General features: G+C 36.1%; 3 protein-coding genes across 6 annotated transcripts; 2 read left to right on the top strand and 1 right to left on the bottom strand.

Annotated features, from left to right (window-relative positions):
• Window positions 1-3683: 3683 nt before the first annotated feature.
• Window positions 3684-4475, top strand: LOC137237236 (uncharacterized). Its single transcript, XM_067760641.1, has 2 exons — window positions 3684-4083; window positions 4171-4475. Exons 1-2 carry the CDS (start codon window positions 3807-3809, stop codon window positions 4473-4475), a joined length of 582 nt encoding a protein of 193 aa, XP_067616742.1. The 5' UTR covers window positions 3684-3806.
• Window positions 4476-4496: 21 nt separating this feature from the next.
• Window positions 4497-5118, top strand: LOC137237237 (uncharacterized). The gene is made up of 2 exons (XM_067760642.1): window positions 4497-4640; window positions 4708-5118. Exons 1-2 carry the CDS (start codon window positions 4497-4499, stop codon window positions 4906-4908), a joined length of 345 nt encoding a protein of 114 aa, XP_067616743.1. The 3' UTR covers window positions 4909-5118.
• Window positions 5119-10209: 5091 nt separating this feature from the next.
• Window positions 10210-12700, bottom strand: eIF2Balpha (eukaryotic translation initiation factor 2B subunit alpha). 4 transcript variants are annotated; one of them, XR_010948875.1, is made up of 6 exons: window positions 12387-12700; window positions 12222-12326; window positions 11797-12160; window positions 11460-11730; window positions 10669-11395; window positions 10210-10605 (listed from the first exon to the last, which is right to left on the bottom strand). XR_010948875.1 is itself a non-coding variant. In XM_067760640.1 (6 exons), exons 2-6 carry the CDS (start codon window positions 12421-12423, stop codon window positions 11249-11251), a joined length of 924 nt encoding a protein of 307 aa, XP_067616741.1. In that variant the 5' UTR covers window positions 12424-12451; window positions 12553-12700; the 3' UTR covers window positions 10210-11248. The 4 variants fall into 4 exon arrangements, 3 of the variants coding, with proteins under 3 accessions (XP_067616741.1, XP_067616740.1, XP_067616739.1); XM_067760640.1 differs by having other exon boundaries at window positions 10210-11395; window positions 12387-12451; window positions 12553-12700; XM_067760639.1 differs by having other exon boundaries at window positions 10210-11395; window positions 12387-12436; window positions 12553-12700.
• Window positions 12701-15431: the final 2731 nt, after the last annotated feature.

Raw genomic sequence — 15431 nt, 5'->3', positions numbered from 1 at the left:
TTCCCCAAGAAGTGGAAAGAATCATTCATTATACCACTGCATAAAAATGGAAGCAGGACGTGTGTTATAAAGTATAGAGGAATAGCCAAACTCAACACTATTCCTAAGCTATTTGAATTGATTATCACAAAACAGATTGCTTTTAAAGTATCTTCATTAATTGACTTTTCACAACATGGCTTTTGCAAGGGTAAATCAACGGTGTCCAACTTGCTTAAGTTTACAACCTTTGTATCCAACAGTTTTAAGACTAATTGTGAAGTTCATGTTATTTATACTGATTTTAGTAAGGCATTTGGTAAAGTTTCTCATTCTACACTTGTATTCAAATTTGATCGGTTAGGATTTCCTCCTTTGCTTCTATCTTAGGTTTCTTCTTATGTGCAGGAAAAAAACAAACAGTTATATTTAATAATTGTTGATTTCGGTTCATAAACGTAACTTCTGGTGTTCCTAAAGGCAGCCACTTTGGTCCGGTTTTGTTCCTGTTGTTCATTAATAACCTTCCTAGAGTTTTGAAGAGCTGCAAGCCGTTGATGTACGCTGATGATGTCAAACTTATAATGCCTATCCGCTCACCCGTGGATAGGGCATGTCTTCAGGCTGATCTGAATAGTCTAGGTGACTGGTGTAATGTAAACGCCATGTCACTAAACCTACCTATGTAAGTTCATGTGTTTTACAAGGAAGTCCTCCAATCCCATGATTATATTATTGGCGACTATGTAATCAAGCAAGTCACTAATTTTATTGATTTAGGCGTTACAATGGACCCAAATGCCGATTTTAAACTACATATTGAATCTTGCGTGAATAGCGCTAAAGGAACTTCGGCTTTCGTTAAACGTTGGTCTAAAGAATTCAATGACCCATACGTTACAAAAACTCTTTATATATCATTGGTCAGGCCTACTTTCGAATACGCTTCAATAATTTTGAATCCGCGTTATCAGGTTCATTCTGAAAAGCTGGAATGGGTCCAGAAACAATTTTTGCTTTTTGCTTTAAAACTCTTACCATGGGACCCTTCTAAAAATCTTCCCCCCTATTGCAGCCGGTTAAAACTAATACAGTTGCCCACATTGCAGAGCCGCAGGGAGATGCTTGGTGTCTTATTTATTGTAAAACTAATAAGAGGGTCAAAAAATAGTCCACTTTTGCTTGGTGAAATTAATTTTAACGTTCCCATTAGGCCATCTAGACATTTTCAATCAATTTTTGTAGCTACATGCAGGTCGAATTATGAAATGCACGAACCACTTCGCTGTTTATGTCGTGATTTTAATAAATACTGTAAAAATTTAGACGTCTGCGACTCGTATCTTGGTATTAAAAAATACCTTTTAACTACATTAAATTTCTAATTCGAAATGAAGCAAAGAACGCTAAACCGTGATAATATTGTTCAACCCTCTGTTTCAAATATGAAGTACCAGTTACTTGAAACTTGTTGGCAAAATTGCGTTGTGATCATTATCTTGATATGCATGTAATGAAATTCTGTATAAATTCTATTCTGTATATATTTTACCTACTATTAGTTTGCTCTATTGTCAATTTCATAAATTATTATTTAATAGCTCCTCATGAGTACATTTTAACACATTTACAACATTTTAACTTTTGCTTACTTCTAAGTTTATAATTGAAATTGTCAATCGTTTAATTAAATACTGTTTAAATATTTCTTTAAAATTGATGACTGCTTATGCTGTTTACATCGTGTATTACATCTGTGAATTAAGTGTCAGTATATTTGGTCTGTTGAACTGTTTAATTTGTAGAATGATAAATAAATAAATAAATAAATAAATAATCGGTAAGACATCGCATCCCGAATATTTTTGCAATCCCAGGATTTCGGAATTCTAAAATAACAATCCTGGAACCCTGATATTTTCCGGGATCATTCAGAAACTCTTATCTTTGAATTTCGGCTCAAAAATAATTATGTAATGTATAAAATTTTTAAACAAACTCAAAACAAATTTTATAAAAAAAAGAAAATATGTTTCGTTAAAAATAGATATGTTACATATGAAACTTCAGATAACTCTTTATTCTAAAAACATCCTCAAACCCTTAAAGTATCCTTAAACTATTAGATCATTTAAAATAATATCTGAAGATATTGGCGCATAATCATAGTCAAAATAAAATAGGTTTTAAATTTAGTTTCAGCTTTTTTGACAGATAGCTCATAGAAAATTATGTCAAAAAGTTGCAACTAAATTTAAAATCTATTTTATTTTGATTATGATTTTGTGCCATTACATCTTAACTTGTTACATATAGAATCGACCATTGTGAATTCTTGTATGAATCGAATGTTTGAAAAACCATTCACAATAGTAAACAGCCTCGATCACCTCTCCAATCGCTGTTCGATTACTTAAACCATTTGCCAATAGTGTTTTTCAAACATTTTTGTAAACGACTGGTGTATTGCATTATTTACATGTCTTAAAATGTTTGTTTAACTGGCTGCTCCACTTCGTATTGTAACGTCGTCGCATCAAGTTCGTTTCCCCACAACTCAACCGTGTGCTATAAAAGGACGCTATTCATGCGGTTGAGAACAAAATGGCGGATAGTGAGGGAATCGAAATGACAAAAAATTATTAAAAAGAGTTGAAAAACTTAAAATTTATCGTACTTGGAGTAAACCATTAAATCAAATTGAATATAACATGGCGTGGTGCCAAGTAAAAACCAACCCTAATTGAAAATACGAACAATTATAATAATTAATACCAAATTGCAAGCTGCTACACATGGTTCTGGCCACCTTGGTACTACCATTGTGTATTAGTGGAGCTAAAATTACACATACAACAATCTGAAAAAAAAACAATCCGACATACATCCTGGCGTTATGGACTAGCGTCCGTGCCATTCAACCAAACCCAAAAAAAAAAAAAAAAAATAACTGGCTGCTCATATTTTATCTAATAACTACATTTTAGAAATTAAAATCAATATGTAGTCTGATTATTTGTATACACAATTAAAAAAAAAGCTGATTTGAAACACAAATGGGCGTTTCATGGCACTTCAGTTAATTAACTGCATTCAAAAAATAAACATTAATTCCATTCTCTGGTTAATCGAACATAAATTTAAGAGGTGGATGTTTACTATTGTGAACTTTTTTTTTAAACATTCTTCTTTTCTATGAATTCAAAACGATTGGAACTACTGCGCCGGAAGTTGATGCATCAAATCAAATAAAAAAAAGTTTGTAATCAGCTGTCCCATGCTGCCACCTTGTATCGTTCCGCCATGATTGGAACACAGTTTCTCCATTGTGCATGGCTTTGAGAAAGAAGCAAATTATGCGAAATAAATACATCATTGTTTACTATATAGTTTGGCAGCTTAAGTAGAGGTTATGTTGCGAATAGAGTGGAAGGCAGAGGCAGTCGAATGTCATATAATGAAGGAATGGTGTTCGGAGTTTTTTCAAAGTTAAAAAAAAAATGATAAAAGCTTTAATATAAATAAAACTATTGTTTTAATAACAACAAAAACGCCATATATATTCTGTATACATAAATTGGCAAGGATTATCTCACTTTAAAATTTGAATTAAATAATCTAGTTTTTTTTTTGAAACTGAGTCGAGAACTGTGTGTGTGAATGTGCGAATTTTCACCGATCAGCTGTTAGTTAGCGCTACTTGGTAAAATTTACAATGGTTATAACGTTCTACTGTGATCACCTATAAAATAATTATAAAACGATGTTAATAAACTTATCTTAGATTGTTACTTCACATATTAATTCAGGCGGTGCATCATAGGAAAATGACAGATCCTTGGATGGTGCAAAATTCTGGCCACGATACTAAAACTGAAGGAAACGTCGTAAAAGAGAACGGAGCACAACAGAAACGAAGTGACGAAGAATCACCTTTGCCGCATTTAGAATTTGAGGATAATTTTACACCCATAGTACCAACAATAAACGCGAGGAGTAATTGTGGTAACGCAGCGACATCAAATCGTAACGAAAATATTAGTAACTCGAACGGTGGTTGCCTTGAACCATTACCCGATTCTGATATTTACTTGCGTGGGCTTGGTATGTTGACAGAAAAAAAACAATTGGATTTAAATTTAATAAAATATCAAATAATTGGCGGTCTTTCTTCAACTTTTCACACACCAGAGCGAAAATTACAAAAAATCAAAAAAGGTGCCAATTTAGTAGAAGCGTTAGCCGAAAAACGCAACGATTGTTTACATCAATTGCTACATAGCGAGAATTCTGATAATAATAATGCAGTGTTAGCATTGGACGAGCCGTTGAACAATCTTGAATTCTGCAGACATCTTCAACCGATACAAGCTCTATCTGTTGGTGAGTTGGTTCATATTGTTAGGTACGATCAGTTGCAAGAGCAGGAAGAGCAACAGGATAACGCAGACAAAAAGCAGGAAATTGAAAAGGAAACCGACAAAGAGGAGCAGTAAGAATAAAGAAACGATACAAACATGAATACACCATTCGGTGAGGTATTTCTTTTTCTAACGGACCTGGCATGGAAAAGCCGTTTAACTATACCAGTTCTAGTAACAACGGTCTTTCTCATAATGGACATACGTTTGCAAATTGAAATCAATATACAATCCGGCCAGGTAAAAAAGCTATGAAATTTTAGTTAGTGAAAGTTTAAACGTTTTTTTTTTTATTAATGTGTTTTAGGCTGCCGCTGATTTAGATGACGATGATGATAGTGATGATGATGACGACGACGATGATTCGGATGATTATCTGAGTGATGTCACTAATGATGAAGGTGATAATATGTATATGGAATATACGCATGCCGTTGAGCAAGAGCATAATGCACAAGAATATGACAACACTACCAATTGCTTAAGGCGATCATTGGGCTTGAGTTAGTAGTTTTTTGTTCTTATTATTTGTATGTACAATATATGTATGCATAAAATTAACTACGCATTTCGCTAGTCGGCTTTCTTGATTATTCAAAAATTACTCAAAAGCTAGAAAGGTTCACTAAATTATACATACCTGTATACAATTTTCATTAAGCATTTAGCAACTTATTGCATGTAATTATGGAAAATAAATGGTAAGCATTCGAAACTTTTTCGCAAAAATATATTTTATATGTATATAAGTTAAGACGAGAAACTATTGATGCCCACCCACGTAATAGATATATTTTCGCTATCATAATAAGTAAAATACTTAACGGGTTCGCAAACACTTGCAATGCAAGAGTACGATGAATGCTGGGAGAGCGATCTGTGTTGCTGGCAGCGGAGATGGTGTGAACGCTGGCCCTACTGCAGTGGTTCTAATTGGAATAACGTATAAGAGAGCATTCTTATTGGATTCATTGATGGTGGGAAGGTAAATGGATGGTAGCGATGAGTAAGCAGCGGTAGCTTCACATATTCTTATGAGAATGATGTTGTTCACTTTACTTTGTGGCAATTGGACCAACAAGACGTTTTGCGCGACATTACATTGTAAAATTAATATAATTGATATTGAAGTAAATGTTAACATTTATAAAGAAACTAAAATTGTTTAATTGGCGCCCAAACGTGGGGCCGGGAAGATCGTAATTAATTAATATTCTGGAATGTTATTGCTGATGAGGAAAAACAGTACCTACAAAATAACAGAAAATTGAAGGAAAATAACCCATATCGCATCGACCTTGGATGACATTCACAAAGGAAAGACAACGTAGACAAATAAAGAAACGGTTTTAGAAAAATCCATGTAAGTGATTTGCTCAGTGTATTTCGGTAAATTATTATTAAATAAATATTTAATAAAATAAAAAAATATTGTGGTAATTTGTGGGCTCAATAAATGAATTCCGAAGAACTTCAAGCTATTGTAGCCGCAGCGATATCGGCTGCATTGTCTACACAGAAAGCGGATTTCGACAAAAAGTTAGACGAAGTTACCAAGAAATTTACAACTACATTGACGGCCAATGTAGAATCTTTTGAGGAAGTGCAGATTGTAGGCAATGTGCAATGCGATGAGACCCTCGACCTCGTCAAATCCTTGCCTGAGTTTGACGGTAAACAAGAAAAATATGTATCATGGAGGCAAGCGGCGCACACGGCCTACAAACTGTACGAAAGGTACGATGGAAGCGCAAAACATTACCAGGCGGTCGCAATCATCAGAAATAAGATTAGAGGCGCCGCTGATGGTGTTTTGGCTTCATTCAATACCGTGTTGAATTTTAAAGCCATAATAGCGAGGTTAGATTTTACTTATGCCGATAAGAGGCCGATATATTTGATCGAGCAGGAGATGAGTACTTTGCGACAAGGAAATCTGACGGTATTGAAGTTTATGATGAAGTCGAGAGAAAACTCACCCTTCTTACCAATAAGACTATAATGACTTACGAAAGTCAGATAGCGACTTCTATTAATGAGAAGTACAGAATGGATGCTCTACGCGTTTTTATTTCGGGTCTAAAGAAACCCCTTTGCGATATTTTGTTTTCTGCTCGGCCGGCGGATTTACCATCTGCTTTGGCACTTGCACAGGAGGTAGAGGCAAACCATGCGCGTTACGTATTTGCGACAAACTTTTCAAACCGATTTTCGATGAAAATAGCAAAAGTCAAACTATAGACAAGAAACTAAGCGAAAGCAGCAACAATCAATTGGATAATTTAAGTGGCCACAAAAACCCACATTTTCAAACCAATCCCAATAGGCAACAAAAACGGAATTTTTCTTATAATGGTAGGCAAGAAAGATCTGAGCCGATGGATATAGATCCATCACTATCCCGGTTACGTCGTTCAACGAACTACGTACCTCAAAATCCGTCCAATGATTTTTTACAAGAAAATAGGACCAATAACTTCCAAAGCTCTAAGCAAAGACATCTCCCCATTAATACCAGTAATCAAGGGCAACAGTTTAAACGACGCCTTGAGTCCGATAGAAATACCGGGCCGAAAATTCAGAGAGTTAATCACATCTCGCAGGAAACAGCTGACGAAAATTTATACGATAGCATAGTGGATAATGAAGTCGAAAATATTGAAGAACATATTAATTTTTTAGGGATAGTACCCTACTCCCTTGGATTAGAAGATCAATAGGATCTGAGGGAAGGGTTATAAAGATGTTAATTGATACTGGCGCTTCAAAAAGTTATATTAAACCGTTTGCCGAGCTAAAAGGGATCGTACCCCTAAATAAACCAATTTTAGCCAGATCAATACATGGAGAGACGAAAGTAAATAGAAAATGCACTATAAACCTATTTGGTGTGAACTCCGACTTCATTATTTTACCTAATTTGCTAAGCTTTGATGCGATAGTTGGGCTTGACCTGCTTAAGCAGGTTAACGCTATAGTAGACCTTAAAAAAGGCGAAATTATTCATGATTATGGGACCGAGAAGCTAGTATTTATTAAATACGAAAGCATAAATATCATCAAAATTCAACAAGATAATGTACCCCTTGCTATAAAAAAAGATTTTTTAAATATGATCGATAAAAGAAAAAAGGCTTTTGCCGATCCAAATACGGCTCTACCATACAATACGAATGTAGTTGCCACAATTAGAACAAAACATGAGGAACCCATTTATTCCAAATTATATCCATACCCAATGGGCGTAATAGATTTTGTCAATAAGGAGGTAAAGGAACTCCTGAAAGACGGTATTATTAGACCATCTAGTGGATAAAAAAAGACTCGACCAGCTAGGCAATAAAAAGAAACGTCTGGTAGTAGATTTTCGAAAGTTAAACGAAATTACTATCGACGATAAGTACCCCATACCAAACGTTATGTCCATTCTTTCAAGCATGGGCCAGTCCCAGTACTTTTCAACCCTTGATCTGAAATCAGGATTTCATCAAATTGAGCTCGCAGAGCGAGATAGGGAGAAAACCGCATTTTCTGTGAACAATGGCAAATATGAATTTTGTAGACTACCATTTGGTTTAAAGAACGCGCCAAGTATATTCCAAAGGGCTATCGATGATGTACTTAGGGAGCAAATAGGTAGAAGCTGTTACGTTTACGTTGATGACGTAATAATATTCTCACCTACAAAAGAGCAACACGTTCAAGATATAGACTGGGTTTTAAAAAGTTTATGTGATGCAAACATGAAGGTTTCGGTGGAAAAATCGCATTTTTTCAAGACTGAAATTGATAACCTCGGGTTTGTCGTGTCAAGGAAGGGCATAAAAACATGTCCCGACAAGGTTAATGCAATGCTAAATTTCCCGGCTCCAGAAAATTTGTATAGTCTCAGATCGTTTCTAGGATTAGCCAGCTACTACAGATGTTTCATTAAAGAGTTTGCCCGCATAGCTAAACCTCTGACAGATATTCTAAAAGGCGAAAACGGCAGAGTCAGTGCTACTCAATCCAAAAGAGTCAAAATAGTTTTAAACTTAGAACAGCTTCAAGCATTTGATTCCCTAAAACATATTTTGGTATCAGAAAATGTTATGCTTGATTACCCTGATTATAAAAAACCTTTCGATTTGACAACAGACGCTTCTAACCATGGCCTGGGCGCTGTTTTGTCTCAGGATGGTAGGCCCATAACCATGATTTCTAGAACATTAAAAGATAATGAGCTTAACTTCGCTACAAACGAAAGGGAGCTTCTAGCCATTGTGTGGGCGTTAAAGAACCTGAGAAACTACCTTTACGGTGTAAAAAATTTAAACATTTTTACAGATCACCAGCCTCTAACGTTTGCAGTTTCGGATAGAAATCCGAATGCTAAGCTCAAACGTTGGAAAGCGTTCATCGATGAGCACAATGCAAAATTATACTATAAGCCAGGAAAAGAAAACTGTGTTGCCGACGCCCTGTCGCGTCAGCAACTCAACGTAATAGAAGAAGATTCAAATTCAAACTCGGGAACGATTCATAGCGAACAGTCCCTAACTTATACGATAGAGGCAGTTGAAAAGCCAGTAAATTGTTTTAAAAACCAAATCATTATTGAAGAGGCTGAAATACCGTCGAAACGAACTTTTATTATTTTTGGAAACAGAACAAGGCATATTATCCGATTTCGTGATAAAAACACACTTTTAGGCATCATTCAAGACCTTGTTAACACCAAAGTGGTGAATGCAATTCATTGTAGTTTGCCTACCTTAGCACACATTCAACATGACTTAGTACGTATATTTCCAAATACGAAATTCAAATATGCAAAAACGTTTGTAACAGACATATTTGATCCAAACGACCAGCTAGAGATTATAGTTACAGAACATAATCGGGCGCACCGCGCTCCACAAGAAAACGTCAAACAAATTTTAAAGGATTATTTTTTTCCAAAACTAGAGAAGAAGGCAAAAGAAGCAGTTGGTAACTGCAAAATTTGTTCAAGGGCAAAATATAGTAGACATCACCAGAAACATAGAATACCGAAACACCAATCCCATCATATGTAGGCGAAACCCTGCATATTGATATTTTTTCTACAGACTCGAATTATTTTCTAACATGTTTGGATAAATTTTCCAAATTCGCAGTTGTTCAAACAATACGATCTAGGACGATCGTAGATATAAAACCGAAAATCCTACAACTTTTGAATGTATTTCCTAAGGCCAGAGTCATTTACTGCGATAATGAGAAATCATTGAACTCAAATACCGTCAGATATCTTCTTGCCAACAGTTTTGGTATTGAAATCGTAAATGCTCCACCTCTCCACAGCACTTCTAATGGCCAAGTAGAGAGATTTCACAGTACATTGGTAGAAAAAGCTAGATGCATGAAGCTAGAGAAATGCATTGATGACACAAAAGATTTGATATTGCTTTCTACTATAGAGTACAATAAAACAATACATTCTGTCACCAATAAAAGGCCAATCGACATATTTCGGCCTGCTACAGAAAATACAAATAATGAAGTATCGGCACGTATAAGGCAAGCTCAGCAATCCGAATTAAAAAGTCACAACAAAAATCGGATACAACGTACATTTAATGCAGGTGATAAGGTCATGGTAAAAAGAAACAGAAGGCTAGGAAATAAATTAACCCCCCTTTATGAAGAACAAATTGTAGAAAAGGACTTAGGAACTACAGTTCTTATTAAGGGGAGGGTGGTCCATAAGGACAATCTAAAATAGAGGTTTACGCCGATCACTTTATCGGCGGCGGCGGCGTATATCTCTAATCTAAAATAAGCAACCTTTTGAGGAAGTATTTATTATACCTTTAACATGGAGTTCGCATTGCATTTAACGGAAGGTCAATATTCAGTTTGAACTACTACATCGTAATTTTGGAACTTTTTACTGAGCATTTCACAGATAGTTATTTAAGTTTAAACTAAATACTTAATCTAAATAATTGCTTAAATTATAGTTTGTGAAATAATTAAATATTATTAGGGAATTAATTTTAATATCTTACATTTAAGACCATAAGTTACCGCTCGCTTAGAAACCAAACAAAATTTTCACCAAAATGGTATGAGTGGGCTTGAGAGAACCTTTACATTCCAAAGAAAATAACACCTCGGCAACAATTTATCTTCGACATTTTAAAATTGATAAAAGTCCCACGGAAGTTCTTTTGCTCCACCACTAATAAATTGCGAATACATCAAACTATAATTCATTATGTACAGTCAGCAAGATTATACGTACATATTTTCAATTTGCAAATTGGCAAAGCCATTGCGTATAATTTAATTCCACCAAACTGAACAAAACGTTACGTACGTTAAATGTAAAGGATCGAGGACGCTCCTCACTTAGAAGGGGAGGAGTTAAGACGAGAAACTATTGATGCCCACCCACGTAATAGATATATTTTCGCTATCATAATAAGTAAAATACTTAACGGGTTCGCAAACACTTGCAATGCAAGAGTACGATGAATGCTGGGAGAGCGATCTGTGTTGCTGGCAGCGGAGATGGTGTGAACGCTGGCCCTACTGCAGTGGTTCTAATTGGAATAACGTATAAGAGAGCATTCTTATTGGATTCATTGATGATGGGAAGGTAAATGGATGGTAGCGATGAGTAAGCAGCGGTAGCTTCACATATTCTTATGAGAATGATGTTGTTCACTTTACTTTGTGGCAATTGGACCAACAAGACGTTTTGCGCGACATTACATTGTAAAATTAATATAATTGATATTGAAGTAAATGTTAACATTTATAAAGAAACTAAAATTGTTTAATTTATATGTATGTATACGCGTATCTTCATCAATATTTCTTCACATATAAAGCTTTATAAGCTCGTCACTAACAGCTGAGGGTGTTAGAATGCCTAAATCAGTAAATAACAAAGTAATGTAAGCAGGAGGTGTATAATCCACTTGAGGATGAATTTTAGACACGTCAACTAAATGTTTACGCGAATACTGAAAGTTGAAAGGGTATATATTAATTATCAAAAAGCAGAATGCATACAAATTGCAAACCTACTTTATACTCATCGGGAAGGTCACGTTGATTTAGTGGATAGAGCCGTGTGAACTTGAAACTTTCAGCTAGCACATAAAAAGGTTTTTTCATCTCGCGTGCACACAAACCCATTGTAAATGTGCCTATGCGATTGATGATACCACCACTTTCAACTACCGCCTCTGCGCCAACCATAACAAAGTCTACTGATTCCATAACATAGCCTGTAGCAGAGTCCAATATTAATGTGCTACTAATACCAGCACGTTGCAAATCGGCTACCATTTGAGTTCTAAAAGGTAGTGCAATTATTTTAGCAAGCATTATGTAAAATTGAAAAATTACAAAAATCGCTTACCCTGATTTATCGGGTCCACCTTGTGTGACATAAACATGAAATTCTTTATTCTTTGCTGCACTTAGCAGTGCCTTAAGCACAACGCGTGAACGCGAGTGCGTTAGTACACGACTGCCATCTGTGACAAATTTCTTTGCCTGCTGAGCAATCACATCACGAGAGTTTAGCAGTTTGGTGAGGAATATTTTGCCACGATGTAACATTATTTGTCGACACTCCTCCATTTGCTTGTCATCCAAACTGAGTGTTATGAAACGACAGAAAAGTTCTCCGCCACTTACTACCGCCGCAATTGATAGATCGGTATTGCGCATTGCCGCCACTGCATCACGCATTGTCGTATGAAGGATGTGTATGGTGTCAACTGAAATATGAGGAAGTTTTTAAGTTATTGTGATAGAAATTTTTGAAGAAATATAGTCTACATTGCTTTTCCTCCAGTATCATCAATAATGTTTTGATTGCGGCTATGCCCGAAGACAGATCCTTGTCCTGCTCCAAGAGGTGTAGGAAGTAGTTGCGCACGTTCGCTGTTTGAACGTTTGTACTATTAAATTTAGTTGATTTTCGTTGGAATTTCCGTGACTTACCGGCTTCGTCGATTTTTACATCTTCACTGGTTGGCATTTTTTAATTCACTCTTAGATGTAAACAACTAAATTATTAATTTCATCAAAAGTAGCGCACTTGCATTGACCATTGTAAAGGTCTACAAGTAGGATATGTAGCAGCACGCACATACACAGCCACACTCACCTGATAATATGCTCGGTTTTTTTTTGTGGATGCTATTTGGCACTGTTGTACTTATAAGGATATTTCTTTGTAATTTTACAATAAAAATTTTACACAGTTTTCGTTGGCTGCTAATACACTTTTCTTCGACCTAACAAGTACAACAGTGCCAAATACCTCCCACAAAAAAAACGAACGAGAACAAGCATTTATCAGGTGAGCATGGTGTATGTGCGTTCTGCTACATCCCTGCAAAAAATCGCGAGTACTCCATGCATGCATGTATGGAGTACTCGCTATGGACCAAGCGAGTACTCCAAAATTAACCACAATTCATACAAAAAATATGGTCCAATTAACATTGCGATGTCCTAGGACAGGACCATATACTCCAGCTCCGCATTACATCAGAGTAATCCATGGAGTACCCACAGTCCAATAAACATCGTGTAGTGATTACAATCGTTAAAAACGAGCAATGATCGGCTTACAACATGTTCGTGTAGAAACATGAGTTGGTCCATCGCTGCATTACAGTGGAGTAGAATGGTAAGTACTCCAGTGGACCACATTGTCCAACGATTTTTGCAGGGATATTCTACTTGTAGACCTGTACTATGCGATCATAGTGTACCTATACAACACCCCTATTATGAATTTTCATACGATAGACGATAAACGCTTGCTAGCGTATCGTAAAAAATCAGCTTTCATATTGCGATTTCCACACGCCCGATAGATGCACTATTGTGAATGATGGCAGAGTTTTGTTTACAAATTTTTGTGAATCTATACGAAACAGATAGCAAAACAAAACGTAAATACTAACAATTCAATTGTCTTGTACGTAAAAGTGGCAAACATTTTTAAAAGCTGTAATAATAAAATATTTTCTACTACCTATGTATGTTGCCTTTTATAAAAACTCAAATGAACAAATTGACGAAACTTGCATAGAGCCATAGAAAAAAGAAAATTGAGAGATGCTTCCAATCTTCTTGAAATGAACTCTACACTGTAAGCCTCGACATACTAAGAGTAAAGCCGTGGTTACTCACGAACGTACGTAGAAAAAACGTGTCAGCTGACACGACCTATCTTATGAGTGTGCAATGTAAACGAAAACTCACCGACGTGCAACGCCCGTACGTACGTAGCCCGGAACGTAGAAATCAAAACAAGTTTGATTTTTTCCGTAAGAACGTGTCAGCTGATCGCTCTCTCACTAGACAGAGTTGCCTAGTAAACTTTTGTGCGCTAATTTTTGACCGTTTGCAATTTTATGCAAAAACGCCTAATTAAAGTTTGAAAAATTGTGAAAATAATTCGAAATAATTATGTAAAAGTGCTGATTATAAATATTTAATCTTTTTATACTTATTTAATAGTATTCCGGCCTTTTACAATATCAAAAATTAAATTGGAAAAAGTTGATGTTTCCATAAGCATACATGCAAAATGGTCAATGGCAACTGTGCTTATCTGTAAACAATACACACACAAATATCTTATGTACATGTACACAGACGCACACATTGATTCCTACGGGCTTGAGAGTTCGGTCAAATGTGCTTCGTACGACAAACGTCCTTACGTACGGCACACGTCGGTGGGTAACTGCCGCATAAAAAAAGTTTAATAAACAAAATAGATTTCAGTGTATGTGTTAACAGAGGTAGAAGCATAGCGGAACGATACAAGGTGGCAGCATGGAGACATACCTACAAACATAAATAAAAATTTCATGTACTTTGTTTTTGTAAATTCGATGGACAAATGTCAAAATCGTACTGCGCCGTATTTTGATGTATCAAATCAAAAATGCTTAAAATCAGCTGTCCCATGCTGCCACCTTGTATCGTTGCGCCATGGGTAGAAGGCAGTTTGCGCGCCCATAAAAATAGGTCATCCATTTCAAATATTTTGAAGGTTTGTGCCACTTTAAGGTTTCTTGCCCAGGGTGTTGCAACAGAGTGTTGGGAATGTGGCTTTAGTTGGGTCCTTTGGATTTTGTAATAATTTTATATTTACTTTTATTTAAATAGCTCCCAACGTATCGTGAAAAAATTTATCAACGATGGCTAGCGTAGAAAATTGTACAGTTGATGCGATAGTTAGCGTATGGCAATACCACGATAAACGATAAACGCTAACGATCGGGTTTCACACGCTAGCATTTATTTCATAATATGGTATAACAGATTGCAAGCGTTTATCGTGTATCGTATGAGTTCATAATAGGGGTGCAAGTGTGTTCACTAAGCGATAAACGTCAAAACTACAAACAGCCTCGCTCACCTGATGGAAATCTCAGGTCTAGAGTCGCATTTTTGGTCTCAACGACAACATTTTTGACTACCAATCGTCTCGACTTTTTCAATTTTTCAATCATTCGGTAATGGTATCCATTTTGAATTCGCTGTCATTCCGAATCCAGCGAGTGCCTGTCAGAATGCTTGACAGATAAGTCAACACACTTGTACTTGTACACTATGCTATGCGACATAAACAATCGAACTCTCAGTGCGTACGGTATAGGGATGCAAATTTTGAGGAGCAACATCGATACATCGATGTATCGACAAAATAAACATCGATGATAAAAAGCATCGGAAGAAAAACATCGATATATCGACGTTTTCCGATGTTTTTTTTCAGTAGAATTCAATTTAGGAATAGCTGGAGACATTGGTGCTTTATCGGTAACCGTATCGGTAACCTTATAACAGCTGATTCGACCAACCTTATGAGAATCAATGCAATCGATTATTGGTGCCGCTAAGGTCGTAACCGTATCGTAGCCAACCAATTGGGTTTTGGTTTAAAGTCGTAACGATAAACAGCTGTTTACGTTAGGGATACGGATACAGCGATACGCCATACGGCACCAATGACTCCAG

The sequence above is a fragment of the Eurosta solidaginis genome, chromosome 1 (genome assembly GCF_040869045.1).
Source record: "Eurosta solidaginis isolate ZX-2024a chromosome 1, ASM4086904v1, whole genome shotgun sequence".
Classification (NCBI taxonomy): Eukaryota; Metazoa; Arthropoda; class Insecta; order Diptera; family Tephritidae; genus Eurosta; species Eurosta solidaginis.
Note: the sequence above shows the minus strand (reverse complement) of the source record. Positions and strands in the feature narration are given on the sequence as shown.

Coding starts and splice junctions, on each gene's coding strand:
- eIF2Balpha (XM_067760638.1), bottom strand. CDS start 12,423: ATGCCAACCAGTGAAGATGTAAAAATCGACGAAGCCG. Junction 12,327..12,386: donor TGTAAAAATCGACGAAGCCG/GTAAGTCACGGA, acceptor ACGTTCAAACAG/CGAACGTGCGCAACTACTTC. Junction 12,161..12,221: donor GATACTGGAGGAAAAGCAAT/GTAGACTATATT, acceptor CTCATATTTCAG/TTGACACCATACACATCCTT.
- LOC137237236 (XM_067760641.1), top strand. CDS start 3,807: ATGACAGATCCTTGGATGGTGCAAAATTCTGGCCACGATACTAAAACT. Junction 4,084..4,170: donor TATTTACTTGCGTGGGCTTG/GTATGTTGACAG, acceptor TTCACACACCAG/AGCGAAAATTACAAAAAATC.
- LOC137237237 (XM_067760642.1), top strand. CDS start 4,497: ATGAATACACCATTCGGTGAGGTATTTCTTTTTCTAACGGACCTGGCA. Junction 4,641..4,707: donor TCAATATACAATCCGGCCAG/GTAAAAAAGCTA, acceptor AATGTGTTTTAG/GCTGCCGCTGATTTAGATGA.